At 54.0% G+C, this 19,485-nt stretch overlaps 4 protein-coding genes across 6 annotated transcripts in view; 2 read left to right on the forward strand and 2 right to left on the reverse strand.

Annotated features, from left to right (window-relative positions):
- LOC147239001 (RPA-related protein RADX) overlaps nt 1-2,225 on the reverse strand; it is a 7,865-nt gene extending 5,640 nt beyond the window's left edge. Inside the window, exons 1-6 of one of the 2 annotated variants that reach the window (XM_086198063.1) lie at nt 1,765-2,225; nt 908-1,013; nt 637-817; nt 459-568; nt 246-380; nt 1-52 (exon numbers count right to left, since the gene is read on the reverse strand). The exon at nt 1-52 is cut by the window's left edge and continues 115 nt beyond it. In XM_086198063.1, the coding sequence (XP_086054189.1) occupies nt 1-52; nt 246-380; nt 459-568; nt 637-817; nt 908-1,013; nt 1,765-1,830 (650 nt within the window). In that variant the 5' untranslated portion in view covers nt 1,831-2,225. The remainder of the gene's footprint in view (nt 53-245; nt 381-458; nt 569-636; nt 818-907; nt 1,014-1,764) is intronic. The other variant, XM_086198064.1, reaches the window with a different exon arrangement.
- Nucleotides 2,226-2,378: 153 nt separating this feature from the next.
- On the reverse strand, nt 2,379-5,098 carry ift46 (intraflagellar transport 46 homolog (Chlamydomonas)). Of its 2 annotated transcripts, none has more exons than XM_086198076.1 (5): nt 4,452-5,098; nt 3,965-4,257; nt 3,671-3,764; nt 3,008-3,139; nt 2,379-2,931 (listed from the first exon to the last, which is right to left on the reverse strand). In XM_086198076.1, exons 1-5 carry the CDS (start codon nt 4,578-4,580, stop codon nt 2,566-2,568), a joined length of 1,014 nt encoding a protein of 337 aa, XP_086054202.1. In that variant the 5' UTR covers nt 4,581-5,098; the 3' UTR covers nt 2,379-2,565. The 2 variants fall into 2 exon arrangements, with proteins under 2 accessions (XP_086054202.1, XP_086054201.1); XM_086198075.1 differs by having other exon boundaries at nt 3,965-4,260.
- LOC147239003 (serrate RNA effector molecule homolog A-like) lies at nt 4,759-13,420 on the forward strand. Its single transcript, XM_086198062.1, has 21 exons — nt 4,759-5,207; nt 7,628-7,750; nt 7,836-7,946; nt 8,021-8,152; nt 8,251-8,311; nt 8,389-8,686; nt 8,768-8,991; nt 9,707-9,820; nt 9,888-10,020; nt 10,098-10,225; nt 10,679-10,740; nt 10,824-10,902; nt 10,979-11,143; nt 11,225-11,395; nt 11,480-11,633; nt 11,715-11,827; nt 11,935-12,015; nt 12,084-12,234; nt 12,695-12,796; nt 12,953-13,079; nt 13,166-13,420. Exons 2-21 carry the CDS (start codon nt 7,632-7,634, stop codon nt 13,239-13,241), a joined length of 2,601 nt encoding a protein of 866 aa, XP_086054188.1. The 5' UTR covers nt 4,759-5,207; nt 7,628-7,631; the 3' UTR covers nt 13,242-13,420.
- A 225-nt stretch (nt 13,421-13,645) lies between these two features.
- LOC147239004 (uncharacterized) lies at nt 13,646-19,352 on the forward strand. Its single transcript, XM_086198068.1, has 11 exons — nt 13,646-14,113; nt 15,524-15,626; nt 16,412-16,562; nt 16,636-16,903; nt 16,976-17,153; nt 17,239-17,315; nt 17,403-17,583; nt 17,680-17,925; nt 18,008-18,179; nt 18,259-18,323; nt 18,689-19,352. Exons 1-11 carry the CDS (start codon nt 13,865-13,867, stop codon nt 18,778-18,780), a joined length of 1,782 nt encoding a protein of 593 aa, XP_086054194.1. The 5' UTR covers nt 13,646-13,864; the 3' UTR covers nt 18,781-19,352.
- The last annotated feature ends 133 nt before the right edge of the window (nt 19,353-19,485 follow it).

Here is a 19,485-nt window from a genome sequence, read left to right on the forward strand (position 1 = left end):
CCGGACAGGAAGGCATCACGCAGGTCGGCCACGGTCACACCCGGACGGAGTCCTACAACACACACACTCGTTAACTAGAGTTGGCAACTGATGCTAAGGAAGTTAGCATTTCCCGAGCAGTTCCAGGGGCGTGGTCACATGAACCTTCTCGTCATATGTCATGCCCCGGGATAACAATCGCTTGCTGGTTCAGATTCTTAAATAATGAACCTTTCACGCAACCAAGTTCATGTTGCTCCTCCCACCTTCCTCCTCCTCTTCAGTGTCGCCCTCCTCCTCCTCCGTGGGTGGAGTCTCCCTCCACGCCTCACCGCTGAAGTCCACGTTGTTCCACAGAGGGAGAAACACTTTTCTATTGGCTCTCAGAGGCACTAAAGGACCTGAGGATCAATCCCAGCATGAACCATTCAGAACTGTGGAGGTGTGGCTTATACACAGGTGAGCGGTTGATGATCTACCTGTGGTCTTTGAAAAGCCAAACCACGGTAAAGAGTCCCATTCCCACCGCTGTCCTCCATCGTAGTCATCCAGAGCTTGACCTTTGACCTCCACACTGACCAGCCTGTAGCTGCAGACAAACCCTCATTACACCAGACCCAGTGACATCACATTGGTAGTTCACCTGTCCTCCCTCACCTGTTTCTCTCCTCGGGGGACACTGGGAGCTGAGCCGTCATGGCGGGGGTGAAGGTTGTGTTCTGCAGCACTGCCCCTGACCGCAGAATGTGACGCTCCACCAGCCGGTTCAGACCAGGATCCAGAGTCACGCGAAGCCGGCAGTCGCCATCTGTCAGCGTGATGTCATACAGGTCCTCACCTGGACACAGTGAGACCAGAGAGGGAGCCAGTGAGCTATGTCTGCCTGGCTTGTCTTTTTTTTGGCCCATTTTGGCCTGTCTTGTCTCACTCTGGAGGACAGCTTGGGGGAAGTAGACTGAAGACCCCTGGTCCCGGCTGTACCGCTGCAGATCCACCACGAAGAGACTTTCCCGGCAAATGGCAGGAGAGGACGCCTGCAAGACAAGCAGGAAGGGAAAACCCAGCGTGATGCATTCCTGCTGGAAGCATCAGCTACACACGTCAATGCGACTGCTCGCTACTGGACAGGACACCGAAGACAGGAGGACAGGAACAAATGGGTTGTCCCCCACACACAGTTTTATTGTTACTGAGCTGACATTACGTGACAACAAGTCCGTCTCCAGTTGATTAGCAAACATTTACAGGTCTGGAGTGTGGGGACAAACCCCCAACTGGCCGCGCTCAAGCTTTTTTCGCACCAAATCACATTCATAAATCCGTTAATTTGAGGATTTCGGCGTTACGGATTCATTAGCAGGGACATGCGTCTAAACTGCTACAAGCTTCTATTCCCCTTCGTCTATTAGTGAACTCGGCATGTTTTTACTGTAAATGACGACGCTTTATTTCCGTAAGTCCTCTGTTTTTTGGTTGATGCTCAAACGTCTGGTCGGTTTGAGCGCCGCCGTCTGATGTTGATCTAATGTACAACACAGTTTTATCAGCTTCCTGTAGAGATGACTATTCACTGTTATTAGTAGTAGTGGTACTTATAGTATTTTTATACATTTTAAGTCCAAAGCTGGCAGTTTTCTGTGGAAAAAGAAAACATCGTTAAATCGAGACTTTTCTGAAGGGAGTCTGGTGAGCCGTTTTAGCCGCGCGGCGGACTTCCTCGCAGCTGCGCCGCCGGTTCAGCGACCATAAACCCTAATGACGACGGTAACGGTGACAGTAACTGACAGACTGAACCTTATCCGGGCCGGACCGGGTCAGGGTTCTGTGGAAGACGCAGCCAGAAGCCGCCATATTGGATGAGCAGCGGCTGAAGCAATAATAATGCGGTGCATTCTGGGAGAGCAAGTCTTTATTAATTGAATCCGAAAATTCAGTTTCAGCTTGGACCAGCCACCGGTTAAAGTCTCCCGAAGAGAAGGTTTTGCAGCTGAGCTGAAGGCCGCATGATCCGGGGTGGGACGTTTGAAGGAGCTAGCAGGAGTTTGGACTCTCATTCGTCAAACTCCTGCATCATCGGGCTGTTTAGCTTCTGGAGTGTGTCTCGTTTTACTGAAATGACACCCAAGCACGAAAAGAAAAGATGTCAGCAGCTTGTCTGAAGTCTCCAGTTTGACACTGTAGCAGGCGCCATGGTGACCAGTTCTGAGCAGGAGTGGCGACGCCACCCTGACAAACACAGAGACACCATCTTTTGTTGACTTTTGTTTGTTCGTATCTTGGAAACTGGGCTGACCTATCAAACGCCATCTCCACTCGTCATTAGCTTTGCTGGTTAGCCATCAGCTAACAGCTAATATTCCTATTATTATGGAGACATGACATGCAGTGGCTGCTATGTCTTCATCTGGCCCACACCAACTTTAATAACAGAAAAGAAGTCACACTCAACCACATTACAGTAAATTCATGAGAAAGTCTAAAAACATGGTGGGATGTTGTCAGAACAGGTTAACAGGGTGAAAATCGTCCCTCCCAACGTCACAGGAGCCATTTGTCCAGATGGGAGTCCGGCGGTAAGACCGACGGCTAATGCGGCGACACGTGCGTGTGTGTGAAGTGCTGCGAGTCTCTAAACTCCAGGTAGAGGCTGAAGAGCAGGTGAAGCGCCTGGATGCGGCTGCCGTGCACGGGGATGTCCAGCAGGCCACAAACGATGTCGCAGTATTGCAGGAGGCTGCAGTCGAGGCGGGCGGGCGGCAGTTGCAGGCGGCCCAGCAGCTCCTCCAGCTCAGACGGCCACTCCTGCATCAGCACGTCGATGTCAGGCATGGCGCGGGCGTAGTGAACGCTGGCGGCCGGCTTGGAGCGGTGCAGGGCGCCGATGCTCTCCACCCAGCTGTCCACCGCCCGAGGGTTGGACTGAGGACTGGACACACTCGTCACCTTCTTCAGCTGCAACACACACGAACAGGTATACCTCATACAGGGGTGTGTGTGTGATACAGGTGTGTGTGTGTGTGCACTCTACCTCGGCGACTCCGTGCTGTTTGGTCTCCTCTGACAGCCAAAGCGACAGCACCGTGGGATCCGACTGTTTTACACTGGGCTCGTCCAGAACCAGCAGGCCCAGACCGTCCGCTTTGCCGTCGGGCCTCGGCACCTGAAGGTCACACAGGCCACAGCGGGTCAGGAAACACAAGAGTCCCTCCTGTCTGACAGCTCAATGGCGTTCAGGAGGCCACGGCCGCACATGAGTTTGGTCGCGCCGATCCCTACGCACGGATCCATGTCGACTTCTACCACCGATTGATAGACGAGGCGGTGACATTTGAGACGGATGTAACAAACCCGTGACAACCACAACACTGACCCCAGCTGATGTGGGACATGCTGCCGTAACCACGGTAACCACACACTGGAAAAGCTATAACCATGGTAGCCTAACATAACAGAGATGCTGTACATCTTCTGTTGTCAGTTTGCTTCCTACACCTGTGTTGTCTGGTCACCATGGTTACTACATCTCCTGATGCAGTGCACTGGAACAAAAGATGCTGCAACCATGTTTACTGCACGAATAGAGTCAGACGCCATCTAACTGTAACAGTAACTGGTGAATATGAGAGTAGGAAGTGTTGTTTTGGTCAACAGTGATGGAGGTGACGGTGGCGGCGTGTACGCCTGGGCGTACCTTCAGGAAGGCGTCTATGTCCCCGACCGCAGGGATGAAGTCAGGGATGAAGGGCTTCAGGCTGTGTTCCAACTCCATGGGCTGAGGAATGTAACTGAGGGCACACACACACACACACACAGGGAGGCAGGTCACCCTTAAGAACAATGATAACCACTTTAATGCAACACACGTCAGAGCTGACTGGCGTCATGTGACTGAGCAGTGTGGGCCTGCAGGTCAGCAGAGTCTTGGCTGTTTCCTGGAGTCAGAGCCACGCTCGGCTGTGACATCACTACCTGTGAAGAAACCCACCGGTTGATGTACTGGAACAGCTCCTTAATCTCGGTACTGACGGGTAGGCCGGCGTAGTCGGCCGGGTCGTACGCGCCCTCCGGAGTTTCGCCAGGCTCATCGTCATCTGTGTCCTCTTCATCAGAGTCGTCGTCGTCGTCCTCCTCCTCCTCCTCCTCCTCCTCGTTGGGACCAGTACCAGGCAGCCTGCTCACCAGTGCTTCTTTGGCCCTCTGACGCTTATGATCGTCATCAAACTCATCGCTGCTGCAGGTGGCTGACATCAGGCCACGCCCCTTTCGGTTCTTCCCGGACTGCTGAATCAGAAATCACTGTTTCATATGACCATGTAAAACACACTGAGGAATCAAAGAATCCCTGCGTGGCCCCTCCGACGGACCCCGTGACCTTTACACGGGCCGACCCTGACTACCCGAACGCCTCGGTGAACTCAGGAACACTCCTGAAGCCCGGGCCCCGGAGCCCAGCTGGAGGTCGGCGGTGCTACCTGCTGCAGGCTGCGGGGGGTCGGGCTGTAGACGCTGGCGACCTCCTCGCCGTCGTTCACCTCCAGGCTCTCGTCGTACGGCTGGTTGTTGACGAGTCGGGCGTCTTTGGTGCCGTCAGCTGGCTCCATAGACGCGTGCGCTAGCGATAGCCTGCTAGCATCAGCAGCTACCGACACACAGACCCTCGGACCCGCCAATCCCACTCTCACGGAGATCCAGCGACTTCCCCCACACCGAGCTAGCTCAGCTCGGCTAGCCCAACAACCGGGGATTCGTATCCTGGCAACGGACCGCGCAATGCATCATGGGCCGCAGGATCTCTCTTTGGACGGATCCAAGTGAAGTTGATGTTAGATTAGTCGACATTCTAATATTTCTCATTCCTTTCACGCATCCGATCCTTTCAGACTTCTCTGATTTATCGGTCATCACACGCAGAGGGGGGCCAGGCTCGTGTACATTCTCTACATGTTGAGACCTTCCTGTTTGTCACGAGCCTGTAACAGATGATCGTAACTAGTCTTGCTGACAGGAACACTCAGCAAGACTAGTTTCTCCGGGGAGGGGGCAGCAGGTGTACCCCTCCCGGTCGCTGTGCTGCGATTCATCCAAACGCAACTCAAATCCCTAGCGGAAGTCACGCACCCCGGAAGTCTCGTTGGTCCGTTGAAATCTCGCTGTGACGGCGGGACAGTTGTGTTGCTCCTGAGGAGCAGAAGAGCGCATTTCTTTGTCCCGAGCCGGCGGAGCCTCAGGTAAACCCCCGCTGCGACACACCTGTACCGAAGACTGTAGGAGCGCACGCGAAGCGCGAAGCGATCGGAAGCGAGACGAAACCTCGCCTGCGTTAGTAAGGCGGGCTAGCTGCGATGCTGGCTAGGGGTTGTGGGGCTAGCCTGTAGCGTTAGCACTAGCCTGGGATCATTGCTAACTGCTCGCTGTAAGCTCGAAAGCGAGACATCAACCGATAAATGTGCACGCGCCAGTGTTGATGGAGGCACAACGGTTCTGACAAGCGGGACCCGGAGCCCGCCGAGAACCCGGCCGGTGTGGCTGCAGGCGCCCTCCATCCCACCGTGTTTAGCTCCACGGACTGACTGTGTTCACGAGTGCCTGCACGGGTTTGTGTCGCGGTTTGAGTCGTTTTCCGCGTGCGCCCCTCGTCCGTGGACTGATACAGAGGTAGGGTGCCTGATACACGTCACATGGTGTGACTCGCAGGTGTGCAGCAGAGCGTGTCGGACTGGTGAGTGACGTGAACTCGGACTGTTGCAACTTCTAAACTCATCGTGGCTGGAACAGCGGTTCTGAGCCTGGTGCGAGGACTCAGAGGGAGATGAAGGTGACACTGAAGAAAAAGGGCTTCTTGCCTTCAAGTCCTCAGGAAGGGGAGTCCTGAGCTCACGCCAGCATGTTTCCCTCCTGCCTCACATCTTAGTGACTTTAGATGCAGGAAGAACCCGCCATGTTAATTTAGCTTGAAGCTAACAGCTGCTAAACTGCCCTAAAATGCAAATTCCCAAACTGTCCAGGTCGCCTGGTATAATCCAGGTCTCCTTAATCTGGACATGTGACCCCAACAGGGTGAGCGGTGTCAGTGGTGGATGGTCTCGCCCTGTTCTCTTCCATGAACCACAAGTGTTGTTGTTCATTAGTTTTGAATCGGAGTGTTTGTGTCTGAGGAGGCGGAGGGATCAGGAAGTTGTGGATTACATCAGGCCACCTTGAGGGATCATAACCTTGCGTTTGTGGTCCTCGGACACAGGATGAAATGTGGGCTCCGCTAGCATGCAGGAGCACACACTGATCCCATAGCATGCAAAGCTAACGTGTAGGGATGTAAGGAACATCCACTACTCATGTATCGCTTTATATTCCTGTGATCCAACCACATCCATCTGAGCTTGGCAAGTTGGCCTTCCGGACGACTTGCAGCCATCTGACATGGTTTAAAAACGCCATCAGCCGACCGATTGTGTTGATACCAGGTAATAACACACTAGATTTAAGCACCACAGATTTTCTGTCATTGTGTTTTGGTACTTTTAATGATAAAGACGGTAAACGTTACTCGATCCGATCTGCCCGTCAGTGACATCATCGCCACGCGCCAGCAGCAGCACGAATTTCAGAACAACAAAACGTAGCATGGCGGATGACAGAGGAGAAGTTGGCGAGCAAGAAATGGTCAAGCCACAGACAGACCTGCTCTCGATGGGTGGCTGGCTGTTGTAGGACAGGTAGAAGCAGACGTGTTGACTCTACGTTTACTAAAATGTTGAATATTGAAAATGAGAGCAGGAAAGGTGAAGCTGTGAACTGGACCTGAGGTGTTGGTTGCTCTTCATTTTAATAGAACGTGAATGCGTTTGCCATTAATTGTTGTTTGTTAATTTCCATTATTAATTTATTCCTGATTCCCGTACAAGAAACAACAGGGATCTAGGAAACTTCACCTGCACGGTTCAGTGTCCAGGTGTTTATTTCAGTCACAGGTAGAAGTTTTGGCTGGAAGTCACTGAATCGTTTTCATGGTCCTCCTCCTCCTCTTTATCCGGTGGGTCTGGGTTGCGGGGGCAGCAGCCTCAGCAAGGAAGCCCAGACTGTCCTCTCCCAGCCATCTCAACCTGCTCTTCCGGGGGAATCCTGAGGCGTTCCCAGGCCAGCCCAGAGATATAATCCCTCCAGCGTGTCCTGGGTCGGCCCCGAGGCCTCCTCCTGGTCCTACATGCCTGGAACACCTCCTGAGGGAGGCGTCCTCTCCAGATGCCTGAACCACCTCCACTGACTCCTCTACATGGAGGAGCAGCAGCTTTGCTCTGAGTCCCTCCTGAAGGACTGAGCTTCTCACCCTGTCTCTAAGGGAGAGCCCAGCCTGTCGATCGTGTCTTTCTAATTAAACCGATATCATCCTTGAATCGTTTCGGTCGCCACGGATGGCTACACCCCTACGGACGTGTCATCCCAGGACCGGGGCGCTGCTGCGTGTCGCTGATCTTTGACTCGGCTCGGTCGCCGTCCTCGACACACAGCAGTCGAACCGTCCCAGTAGAAGCAGAGATGCTGAATTAGCTGGGAAGCCTCAGGTGTGAAGATGCAGTCACGCCTGCAGAGGACCCTCTTCTAAACTGCAGCTTCTTCCGGTCATGTTGTCTTGTCGTCCGTGGGGTTTCAGGCCAATGGGCGACAGCGACGACGAGTTTGACAGGAGGAGGCGGGACAAGTTCAGAAGAGAGAGGAGTGACATGGAGCGATCAAGAGAGCGAGAGGAGCGGAGGCGGGACGACTGGCCAGACAGGTACACAAACCTCAGCGTGCGCGCGCACACACACACACACACACACGCTTGTCCAATGGTGTGACAGCCTTGTAAATTTGTTCAGGGATTGGGAGCGTGGTCGAGAGAGAAGGCGGGATTATGACAGAGGTCGCCGAGAGAGGTTTTCTCCCCCCAGACCCATCAGCCCTCAGCACAAGCGCATGAGGCGTGACTGGTGAGGATGGACAGCGTGATGTCATAACCTCTACAAACGCGTCAGCTTCAGCCACTGATGTTTGCGTTTTGCAGGGATGAACACCGGGGGGAGCCGTACCGCTACGACCTGCCCTACGGAGGAGGCGGGGCTCCGTTTCCACAGACCTGGCACCCTGACCTCCCTCACCTTCACCAACATCACGGCGGTCACCCGCTGCAGGGCAGGTGAGACGGCTTCTAGCAGCCATTTCCTGTCACGTGTGTGGATTGTAATCATGTGACGAGCAGGATTATTGGGTTTCACTCTAAAATGTCCCCTCCAGGTTAGGGATGATGGACCCAGACCTCCCTCCGCCTGGACCTCCCACCATGAGGAGCTTTAAGGTGAGTGAAGCATCATGGGAGTAGGAAACTGAACTGTCACCTGCTGCCACATCTGACATGTCTGCCGGTGCGTGCAGGAGTTCCTGTTGAACATGGAGGACAGCGTGGACGAGACGGAGGCGGTCAAGCGCTACAATCAGTACAAACTGGACTTCCGGCGGCAGCAGCTCCAGGATTTCTTCCTCCAGCACAAAGAGCAGGAGTGGTTCCGCTCCAAGTACCACCCTGATGACATCGCATCCAGGAAGGCGGAGTCTTTGGCCGCCCTCAAAACCCGGCTGGGTGTCTTCCTCTTCCTGCTGGACAACAACTGGCTAGATAATGTGTCGCTGGACATGGAGCACACGCCCACCATCATCAAACTTCTGGACGCAGGTAGACGAGAGACAGGCGGCAGGAAGTGATCCGACGGGGATCGTGGTAGCGAAGTCCTGATGTGCTCTGGTGTTTCTGCAGCGGTCATAAAGATGGAGGGAGGGACTGACCTGGACCTGCAGGTGCTGGAGGTGCGGCCTCCTCCAGCGGCGAGCAGCGGCGAGGCAGGTGGTGGTGCAGGTGACAGGAGTCAGGTGGACTCCAGGGGCGGATGTGGAAGCGGTCAGACCAGCTCAGAGGCCACCGGGAGCCGAGGGGAGGAGACGAGCAGCAGAGACGCCGGCGAGGCTCAAGACTCGAACAAGGTCAGTGAGTCAGTCAGCTCCGGACGCGCCGCCGTCTTTGTAGTTTCTTGAACTGAAACATCAAATGAAGCGAAGGTTCTTGGAGGGAGAAGGTTGGAGACAATAGGGATGCTCTTGAAAGCTGTGACTGGGGTCTTGCCCCGCCCCCTCTGCGCCTTAGACCACTGGCAGGGTCGAGCCTCGTCTTTCACTCTGCTTCTACTCCAGTGAGAGGCGAGGATGAGCGGCACGGAGGTTCACTGTGTCTCCTGACAGCGGGAAGGTCTGGCCTTCCTCCACTGTCACAGACATGTGCGTCAGGCCCATCTAGACCTGAACCGAGTCCATCTAGACCCGGTCTACTCCCATCATAGCCCTATCTGACCCTATTCAATGGCTGCTCCTGCTATCTGGTCCAGCCCGATCAGCAGCGGGAGCTCTGTTGGCGTGCACACCTGCGCTGATCTGGGCCTCGTCCAATCAGAGCGAACCCTGCCTGGGATTGCTGAGCTTGTCCAGATCCGCGGATGAACAAACATCTATAAGACCGCATGTGTCGTGAGTCGCTCCCAGAGTGGAGGGACGGCAGGATCCTGGTTGTTGGGTCTGTCTTTTTCTTTCTGTCCCTGAATTATTCGACTGGTGACCCCCGGCCATCTTGGCCCCCCAGGTCCCTCCTCCCTCCTTCGGCTCAAATGGCCACAAACGCAGAAGTTTGTTTTCTTCTCTGTTGTAGAACTGTGAAGATCAGAGTAAGCAGAATGGCGAGAAGGAGAAAGACGAGGAGGATGACGAGGATGAGGAGAAGAAAGACGAGGATGAGGATGAGGAGGAGAAGCCCGCTAAGAAAGTGAGTTTGCCCTCATTGTTGCTGATGGGTTGAATAGTAAAAGAAGTAACCGGGCCCTCCCTCTCAGGGCAGGAAGAGGAAGCGCAGTGTGTCAGCTGACAGCGGGGAGGGGAGTGCCTCTGACTCTGACTCATCCCACTCTGACGGCGAGAAAGAGGATGACGAGGAGAAGGAGGAAGAGGAGGAGGACATGGCGGATGGTAAAGATTCTCTCAGTTGCTCTCCAGGAAGCTCAGTCGGTCCGTTGTTAACACGGAACGTTCCTGGTGTGTTCCAGAACGCCGCAAAGAACGAGGGAAGGAGCGAGAGAAGGAGTCACCGGCGAAGCCTCGTCCCCTCCACCTCACCACCTCCCTGTTCATCAGGAGCATACCGCCAGAGGTGTCCAAGGAGGAGATCACTGCTGTGAGCGCCCGCACGCACACGCACGCACCCACACACACACACACGCGCGCGCACGCCTCAACCTTCAAACCAACACACTGAACCCGATGCTGGTTACAAGGCGATGTAAAGACAGATGCCATGAAAGAGAAGCCACCAGATGCTGGGCGCCTCCTGGTGGCTGTCAGCAGTAACAGACCCACTGCTCTTAGCGCCTCTTCAGGGTTCCTGCTGTCTTCGCTGGAGGCCGCGTGGCCTCAGCCTGGCAGGCAGTCAGGATCTCTGGAGGAACATCAAGAAGAACACAGGCGCTACAACAACCAGGCGCTCGCCATTGAGTCCGGCGTGACGTCCGTACAGCTGATCATCACGATGGTGGTTGCAGCCACTTGGTCTGCTTCTGGGGGGGAGGAAGTGGCAGTGTTCTTCTGTACTTGCGTCGCTGTTGTGTACTAACGCTGGTCGTGTTTGCAGTTGTGCCGCAGGTACCCGGGCTTCCTACGAGTGGCGCTGTCTGACCCTCAGCCTGAGAGGAGGTGAGTTGAACACAGATAGGTGAGAGAGTCGGGAGGTCGCATGGCGCCGGGGCTGAAGGTGATTGATTTCTATTTGGTGTCAGGTTCTTCCGGCGGTGCTGGGTGACCTTTGATCGCAGCATCAACATCAAAGAGACGTGCTGGAACCTGCAGAACATTCGGGTTAGTGAACACACGCTGTCTCAATGGACTGGAACTAAGATGTCGTCCAATAACACGCCGTCTGTCGTCCTTTCAGCTCCGAGACTGTGAGCTGTCGCCAGTGGTCAACAGAGACTTGTGTCGACGCGTGCGCAGCGTCAACGGGCTGACCCACCACAAGCCGGTGGTGAGGAACGACATCCGACTGTCAGCCCGACTCGTCCACAGTCTGGACCAGAAGGGCGAGCTGTGGCTAGGACAGGTAGGGCCGTCACGCCGCCCTGTGCTGAATGGAGGCGGGAAACCTTCTGTCACGTGTCTGACGCACGGTCTTGGTGTGTAGATGGAGACCAACCCTGTCCTGAGGAACATCACAGATTACCTCATAGAGGAGGTGAGCGCCGAGGAGGAGGAACTGACGGGCGCCGCCGGAGGGAGCACCGAGGACACAGGAGACACCAAGGACCCAGCCTCCTCTGAGGTTACCTTGGAGACAGATGACAAGCTTCTGAAGGTAGGGGGGTCTCTGTCTCTCGGGATTTCTGATTTGGAGTCTTGATGTTTTAAAGTGTGTGTGTGTGTGTGTGTGTGTGGTCAGGTGCTGGACAGACTCCTCCTCTACCTGCGGCTCGTTCACTCAGTAGATTATTATAACTTCTGTGAGTATCCTGCTGAGGACGAGATGCCGCATCGCTGCGGGCTGATCCACGTACGAGGACCCCTACCTGTGGCTAAGATCACTGCAGCAGAAGGTATACACACACACACACACACACACAGATAAGTTCCTCTTAGAGAGTGGTCTAACACACTGCCGTGCTGTGATTGGTCAGTGAGCGAACATCAGAGGATGTGTGAGGAGCGTCTGGCTCCTCTCTTGTGTCCGTCAGAGACTTTGAGTGAAGACGAGGCCACTCGGCTGGGGAAGAAAGACCCGGAGCAAGAGGTGAAACACCGCTGTCCTTCTGTCCGTCCCTGCACGTGGACATGTTTATTTCACATTGTGTGTGTGTGTGTGTGTGTGTGTGTGTGTGTGTGTGTGTGTGTGTGTAGGTGGAGAAGTTCCTGTCTGCTAACACTCAGGAACTCAGTAAAGACAAATGGTTGTGTCCTCTGAGTGGGAAGAAGTTCAAGGTGAGTTCAGCTGCCTGTCTGTGTCTGACATAGCGGTTACCATGGTAACAGTCCTTGTCATCATTTAGGCTCCAGAGTTTGTGCGTAAACACATCCTGAACAAACATGGTGAGAAGGTGGCTGGCGTCAAACAGGAGGTGGACTTCTTCAACAACTTCCTGCTGGATGCCAAGAGACCCACCCTTCCTGAGAACAAGCCCCTCCCACCTCCAGTACAAGGTAGCATGCATACACCAGAGCCTCTGGCAGTACCAACACATGTTGGAAGTCAACTGGGTCGTAGCTACCAGGGTTTTAACCCAGCTGGTTCCCGTGCTGCATTCAAGACCAGCCAGAGGTCTGGAAAAACCAGATCTGAGTTAGCAACATGAGAGTCATGGTGTCTTTGGTGCCCCCCCACAGCTCTGACTTCTCTCACTTGCTGTCCCCTTCGCCAAGATGGCGGCACTCGTCCACAATGTTCAGGGACATATTTTGTAACATTTAATTCTTCTTCTAGTTTTCTGGGCGGACAGCTGTCAGGTGTGGTTCCGGTACCAGCGCCGATCTGGATCGGTTTCTACACTCTGAGATGCAGTGATGATGTCAGAGGGCAGCTCGTGTCTGTGTTGGCCTTTTGAAAGGCCTCCTGGGAAATGTAGGAGCCTCACGGACTGATCTCACTTCTGTTTGCCTCTAGCACCCCCTGCTGGTCTGCCAGGGTTCCCTGGTCAGTCACCTCAGCAGCAAAGCCTTCTGGGATATCCACCTGGAATCAGACCACCAATGCCTGGTTTCCCCGGTACACACACACACCAATGAGTTATGGTTTGTTGGAATTCACTGTGGGGGCGTGTCTGCTGGTCACTGGGCAACTGGTGGAAGGCAGTGCTAATGCCATCTTTGAGCAGCAGGTGTGACGCTGCCTTTAAACTGTGTGTGTGTGTGTGTTTTGCAGGTGGTGCACCTCACTACCCCCCCAACCAGTTTGGGGCAGGCCGTGGGAACTTTGACAACTTCAGAGGTCATTTAGGAGGAGGAGGAGGAGGAGGAGGAGGGTTTCCTGGGAAACAACGAAACAGCAGGTAGAAGATTGAGGTGACAGATGATGGGTTGAGTGTTGATACCGATGAGCTGTAACCTGTGTGTGTGTGTGTGTGTGTGTGTGCAGGGGCATGCGAGGGGACCCACGCTCCATCATCGAGTACAGAGACCTCGACGCTCCAGATGACCTCGACTTCTTTTAAACATGAAAATTTTCTTAACTTTTTTAGTCCTCCATATCCCATGATTCACTTCTCCTTCCTGTTATTAGTTTGTTTGGTTTTTTAAGGACAAAGTGTGTGTGTGTGTGTGTGTGTCAGCAGGACCAACGTTACAGTCAGTCGTTATTGATGATATGATTTCCAATAAAGACCAATACAGAACGAGATGCTGTGTTGCTATGGTTACCACGCAGCCAGCGGTGATGTGGGCGGGCTTAAGGGAGCAGGACACACCCACTGTTAAACACTGGCCTGTCCTGAGATGAAACCAAAAATGTTCAATAAGACGACCAGCAATCAAAATATGTTGGGGGACGAAAACTGTTTGCTCATCAACTGGAATGGATGAGATGGAATGTTCCATTTGTAAGTTTAATCGTGGGCCGGAAGTCAGGAGCTGCGAGTGCTTCCTGTTGGAAAGACGTGATAAACTCTGTGCACTGAGCGACGACACCGACGGCGGAGCAGTTTGTTGCTGGAACCCCTGCCCGCATGCCCGGGGCACAGCGCACGCGAGGTAACGTTTCCTGCCGACATAAGCTGAGCTAAAGACGCTACGTCACTTCCAGGTCAACTTCCCGGCTGCACCAGACGTAACCTCCAGAATGCAGAGCTCCGTGTGCTTCGTATGTAGAGAAGAAAATCGGCAACTATTCAGTCTTCCGAGGGACGAGGAGACCCGGGAACGGTGGCTCCGGTTCCTGTTCTCCCTCTACGCCGAGTCCCTGCGCGTTTGCTCGGCCCATTTTACCGAGGACTCGTTCCTCAACAAAGCCGAGTCCGAGGCGCGGTCGTCGGCCAGGCTGGTGCTACGGGAGGGAGCCGTCCCCACTGAAACAGGAACCATCGTCACCGTAAGTAGCGTCTTGCATCATCACCGCCTCGGGCAGCCGGAGGCAGCTGACGGCGTCCGCAGTTCCGCGCGGAACTCAGTCGGTGGATACATAAATAACAATAAAATGGCGCCTGTTTTCTCGACCACACCAGTTTCAACGCCACCTCCTCCGCCGCGTCTCTGAGGGAAACCAAACCACGACCGGTGGTGCAGAAGATCTCGCGAGAGAGGGCCACGAGGGATGTGTCATGCGTAACGGGTTTAAACCGGCGCGACGCTGGTGCTCGTAGCTAACGTGTTGGTTTGACTCGACGGTTACGCTGAGAGGTGATGCTACGGAGTCCCGGAGGGGCCAAAGCGGATATACATTAAGAATAATTTGTGGCCACAAAAAAATTGGATTGACGTAACAAGTGATAACTCGTGAGCATGACACCCCCTCCCCCGCCGCCCACAGTCACATGACTTGCTGGCAGCCAAATTGAATAGATGATCTTTTATCGTTTTCTGGCGTTCTGAGGTGTTTCCAGTGTTGGGTCGTGCTGGCTACAGGCAGCGGTGGAGTACCGGTTAAACCCGGGCTTTACCAAGGTCCTACCAGCGACGCTGTAGGTTGAGCGGAGCCTTATGGAGGACAATTGGCGTGAGTCACGTGACTGAAGAGGAGCCTGAAGAGGAGGCAGCGCTGCAGAACAACATCCTCAGACTGAGTCATACGTGCGTGAATTGTCAGGTATCAAACGCCACGTGTAGTGTCGATTTACCCGCGCTTCTCTTGCTGCTTTTTATCGATGTAGCTGCATCTCAACTGGCGATGGTGAGTCTCTGCAGCGGCGGTCCAGGCCAGCGACCGCTTGTATCAGCGAACTCGTTCTTTCACTCAAAGCTTGAGATCAGGTGAGTATTGGAATGTAAATCGGCCGTCAGCTAATGCTAAGGAAGTCAGCGTTTATTTGTTCTTTTAGTAGAGCTGGTTAGCCCAACTCTGTCCATATGCTGCCCCCTGCTGGTTTGGAGTGTCTTAAGTTAAAGTGATACTTCACCTTCCAAGTACTCAGTAGTGGGAGTCTAGTGCTCACTAAGAAGTTTCTCCCTCCTGCGTCACTTCTTAGTGACTCCAGAATGCAGGAAGAGCCAGCCAGGTAGATTTAGCTGGAAGCTAACAGAGACTGATGCTAGCAACAGCTGAACTGTCCAGAAATGTCCATCTACAAACCCTCCAGGTGGTCGTCTGCCAGTCATCCAGCGACACTTTGACCCAGTGTGGTAGCCATCATGGTCGCCTCCATCAGCTCACTGCTCACTGGCTGAAGTTTCGTTTACCTTTGCTTGCCGAGGACAGCAACAGAACATGCAGCTGTCTTGTTCCAGCTGTTATTGTGGTGTAGGTCCGTATTGTAACACTACTCTTCTTGGTGTCTTTTTGCAGAGTGCATCACAGCAGACGCCTCCCCAGCACAGACATGTGGGATGTCAGACTGACCCTGAACCCACCGTCCGCAGGCTGGCAGAGTCCGTCAGCACACAGTCGGGTACGCCGAGCAGGGTGGCGAAGGTTCTGTGCACTGCTGCGTTTGATCTCTGACAGTTTAGCGTTCTCAATACATCGATTCAGTGACTGCATCAGAAAAGCGCTGCTATACTGACTGAACGGTGGCCGTTCGCACGACTCATGATTTGCCAAGTTGGTCACCATGACAACATGCCAACAAGATTTACATTGCTGGTTTTCTGAATGGAGTTCTGATCACATCGACTCCGTACGCGTGTCCGTGTATCAGTGAACGGCTTCATCGCTGATCTTGAGAGGAATAAGGTTGATGGCCGCCGTTGGATGATGATGTCATTGAGATGAGCACCGCCGTTTTATTACTTTTATGAATTTCTTTCGGACCTTCGATGCCACTGACATGACTTGAAATCTTGATTCCGACTTGACTCCGTCCACTCCCCCAAGGCCCAGTGTTAAGACAGGAGATGGCATTGAGTGGATGCTCCGCCCCCCAGCATCCACTTATAGTTCTGGAGGACGTGAATCGGTAACTTTGACGATGAGGCGCAGGACCATGTTTGCTTTACTTAATGGACAACAGCTCACCAGGTTAGGGTCGGATTGTTCCAGCTGACTAGAGTTCTGCTGTCACTAGACCCGCGATCGGGGCTCAGGCCAGCGACCGCTCTAGACGGTCCAAGTCAGGTGGTGCGTACAAACACCAACGAGGTGGATCAGCCACCACGCAGCAACCGGCTGCTGGTGAATTTGAGTCGTCGTCTGCCGCTTCATCACAACTCAGGCTCTCATTTGACTGTCCTCCAGGTTTGGAGCGTCGCGGCAGCGGCGAGGCTTCCACACCTTCGCCTGGTCTCCAAGCCACCAAGAAACGTCGCCTTGACTTGCAGGAGGAGGAGAAAGAAAATGTTTCTGAAATCTTGCTGCCATGCAAGTCTGACAAGTCATCTGACGCGAGGTGAGGCCCTGCCCGCCGTCACGCACGTCCTCTGCGCGGCGGCAAGTCTTGATTCTGGTGTCTCTCCTGGCAGTGTGGCCCAGCATCACAAGGAGGCCAAGTACATCGTGTTTGAGAGCTGCCTCCGGGGCTTCTTCCAGACCTGTCCCGAGTGTAAGCAGGACTGTGAGGTGCGGCGGCGGCAGCTGGGCACGTTTGTGTCCTTCAGCCAGCTGTGCTCCAGCTGCAAGTACAGCAGTCGATGGGACAGCCAGCCAATCAGAGGAAGCACGCCACTGGGGAACATCCAGATGTCTGCCGCCATTTATTTCACTGGGGGAGCCTTCACTCAGCTGGAGAGGGTATCGTGGACGCCACCGCCATCCACCTGGTTTTTGACTCAGACAGGTTACAATCATCTACTCTTTTGTCAGATCCTCCGCGCAATGAACATCCAGATGTTCCAGTACGAGATGTTCAAGAAGCATGCCAGGATGTACCTGGACCCCACCGTCAACTACAAATGGAAGACGGAGCAGCGGGCACTGCTGGGCCAGCTGAGGGAGAAGAGGCGCATTGCTGTAGTTGGGGACTTGAGGACCGGCCCCCCAGGTCCAGAGCGTAACACCTGTCCTCACTTGTAGATGCGTCTAAGAGTGTGACGAGTCGTCATCTCCCATCTTCTCTCATGTTAAAGGCGACCCCACCAAGCTGGCCAGCTACACGCTGATGCACTTGGAGAGCAACCGGATACTGGACGTCCAGCTCCTGCAGGTAAAAAGGACGGCGCACTTCCTGTGGGCGTGGTTGTCATGGCCACCGTGACAGCTGGGATTGATTAAGTTTGTTGTTGGTGTTTAGGGTGAAAAGGTTGGCGGAGGCATGAACATGGAGAGAGAAGGTTTGAGGCGAGGTCTGGACCTGCTGGAAGCCAACAAGCTGAAGGCAGCTTGCGTGGTGACGGACCGCCGATCCCACGTGCAGAAGCTGCTGAAGGAGCGAGGCGTCCCCCAGCATTACGACGTCTGGCGCCTTGAGAAAGGTAATCGGGCGTCTGCAGAACCTCAAACCAGAAACAGATGATGCCTTTCCTCCATCGTCAAACATCCAACCAATCAACCATCGTCCATCTCGTCAGGTTTGTCCAAAAAGTTGGAAGCACTGACAAGAAACAAGGCGTGTCTGGTGCACCGATGGCTGCCCATCATCAAGAACCACATCTACTGGACCGCCGCGTCCTCAAAGTCGGGACCAGAGAGGGTCGCTAAATGGAAGTCGCTGATCAATCATGTTCAGAACATCCACACACACGACGACCCTCTGTTCCCAAAGTGTGCTCATCCCGACAAAGTCTCCATTGACCACAGCAAGTGGCTGCTGCCAGGTTTGGATCACAACCATGATGTCATCCGATGAGTGTGATAGACGTGGCGGCGTGAAAATGACAGGTCTCTTTGTGCTTTCAGGTTCGCTGGCTCTCTACAAAGTAGAGCGAGTCCTCCTGAACCACAAAGTTCTGCGGGATGTAGAAAAACTGAGTCACGACCACCAGACGTCATGCCTAGAGGCCTTCCGCCGCATCATTCGCCGCTTCACGCCGAAGAACATTGTCTTCCCTTTCGTGGAGACGCTGTGCAGGTGAGACTGGTGGTTGGAACGTCTGCGGTAGAAAAGTTTCTCGTGTTACAGATCTTTAATGTCAAAACTTCCTCATCAGGCTGTACCTGGCTGCCATGTACTTCAACGAGAACGGCCGAGACCAGAGAGGAAAACCCACGACCCGTAAGACAAACCTCCAATACACCACCCACATTCGCCCTGCCCCTGACTTTAGGAGGCGCAACATCTCCTCATCCCCATGTGATGTTGCACCTGCAGGTGAACGTTTTCCAGTCTGGCGCAAGTATCCGGTACTATTTGGAGACCTGAGGTCACATGACTTGGGCGCTATTGAAATAAAGTGACACTGTTCTTGTCCTAATTGGGTGGAAATCCCAGGCCAACCTGCATGTATTTCATGTTCTGAACCCCCCCCCCCCCCCCCCCCCCCCCACGGGGGTCCTGTGTGCACATGGAGTCTTTCTGAGGGTTTGGATTCAGTTTTTCATTGAAGGAGTTTTAATCCCTGTATCATTCATGTTTTCCAGAGTACGTGAGCGACCTGATGAGGCTTCTGTTCGAGGAGGTCTTTGAGGACCCAACCAGATTTGTGGACGAGCTCAAACGAGTCACCGTTTGAAACGCCAGCAGAGAACAACGAGAACAACCCCACATGTTGTGTTCTTGTCATAACTGTGTGGTCTTGGGAGCACTGATAAGTCTCAGCCTCAACTGACAGTTTCATTATTGTTTGACTTCTGCGGGGCGATGTCTCTTTCACCCCCCCCCCCCCCCCCAGCTCCACGCTCTGTTCCTGAACTCCTGTAACTTGGGATGACAACACCAGTTTCTTCTTTCAGCCTCTTGATGCTCTGTGATTGTTCGCGCTCACCTTTTATAGAGAGACTTACCTGTTGCTAGTCAGTGTAGCACTAGCAGTTGTTAGCCATTAGCATGTTGGTGCAGCCGCTGTGGGTCCAGATTGAAGCGTGACCCATGCCCCCTCAGTCTTGTTTCATGTTTGAGACGGACTTCCTGCTTGTGCTGCGCTGGTGATGTCACAGTGACGGTCGCTTTGACCCTTGAGACGCTGAGCCGTAGCAGAGACCCAGGAAAATCTGCTGACTTGTCATGTGACCTGCTCGTCTGACGGCTGCTGGATCCCACTGGCTCTTCACGCGTGCTTCTGCTCTACAGTAGCTTCTTCCTTTACTTGAATAAAACCAACTGCATCACCAGTTTGCACGTTTGTTTGTTGTTGAGGAGGACGGTCCCTAGTGGTCACGCAGGCTAGCAGCTCCCTTCACTTCCCGAGTTCAAGTCCTCAGGTCTGCATCTGCGGGCC

The sequence above is a fragment of the Aulostomus chinensis genome, chromosome 24 (genome assembly GCF_037954235.1).
Source record: "Aulostomus chinensis isolate RoL2024-O1b breed Wild chromosome 24, RoL_Achi_v1.0, whole genome shotgun sequence".
In the NCBI taxonomy this organism is placed as follows: Eukaryota; Metazoa; Chordata; class Actinopteri; order Syngnathiformes; family Aulostomidae; genus Aulostomus; species Aulostomus chinensis.

Coding starts and splice junctions, on each gene's coding strand:
- ift46 (XM_086198075.1), bottom strand. CDS start 4,580: ATGGAGCCAGCTGACGGCACCAAAGACGCCCGACTCGTCAACAACCAG. Junction 4,261..4,451: donor CCCCCCGCAGCCTGCAGCAG/GTAGCACCGCCG, acceptor TTTCTGATTCAG/CAGTCCGGGAAGAACCGAAA. Junction 3,765..3,964: donor CTGTTCCAGTACATCAACCG/GTGGGTTTCTTC, acceptor GTGTGCCCTCAG/TTACATTCCTCAGCCCATGG.
- LOC147239003 (XM_086198062.1), top strand. CDS start 7,632: ATGGGCGACAGCGACGACGAGTTTGACAGGAGGAGGCGGGACAAGTTC. Junction 12,235..12,694: donor CCTCCCACCTCCAGTACAAG/GTAGCATGCATA, acceptor GTTTGCCTCTAG/CACCCCCTGCTGGTCTGCCA. Junction 13,080..13,165: donor GGGAAACAACGAAACAGCAG/GTAGAAGATTGA, acceptor GTGTGTGTGCAG/GGGCATGCGAGGGGACCCAC.
- LOC147239004 (XM_086198068.1), top strand. CDS start 13,865: ATGCAGAGCTCCGTGTGCTTCGTATGTAGAGAAGAAAATCGGCAACTA. Junction 15,627..16,411: donor GTCCGTCAGCACACAGTCGG/GTACGCCGAGCA, acceptor ACTGTCCTCCAG/GTTTGGAGCGTCGCGGCAGC. Junction 17,584..17,679: donor CGTCTGGCGCCTTGAGAAAG/GTAATCGGGCGT, acceptor CCATCTCGTCAG/GTTTGTCCAAAAAGTTGGAA.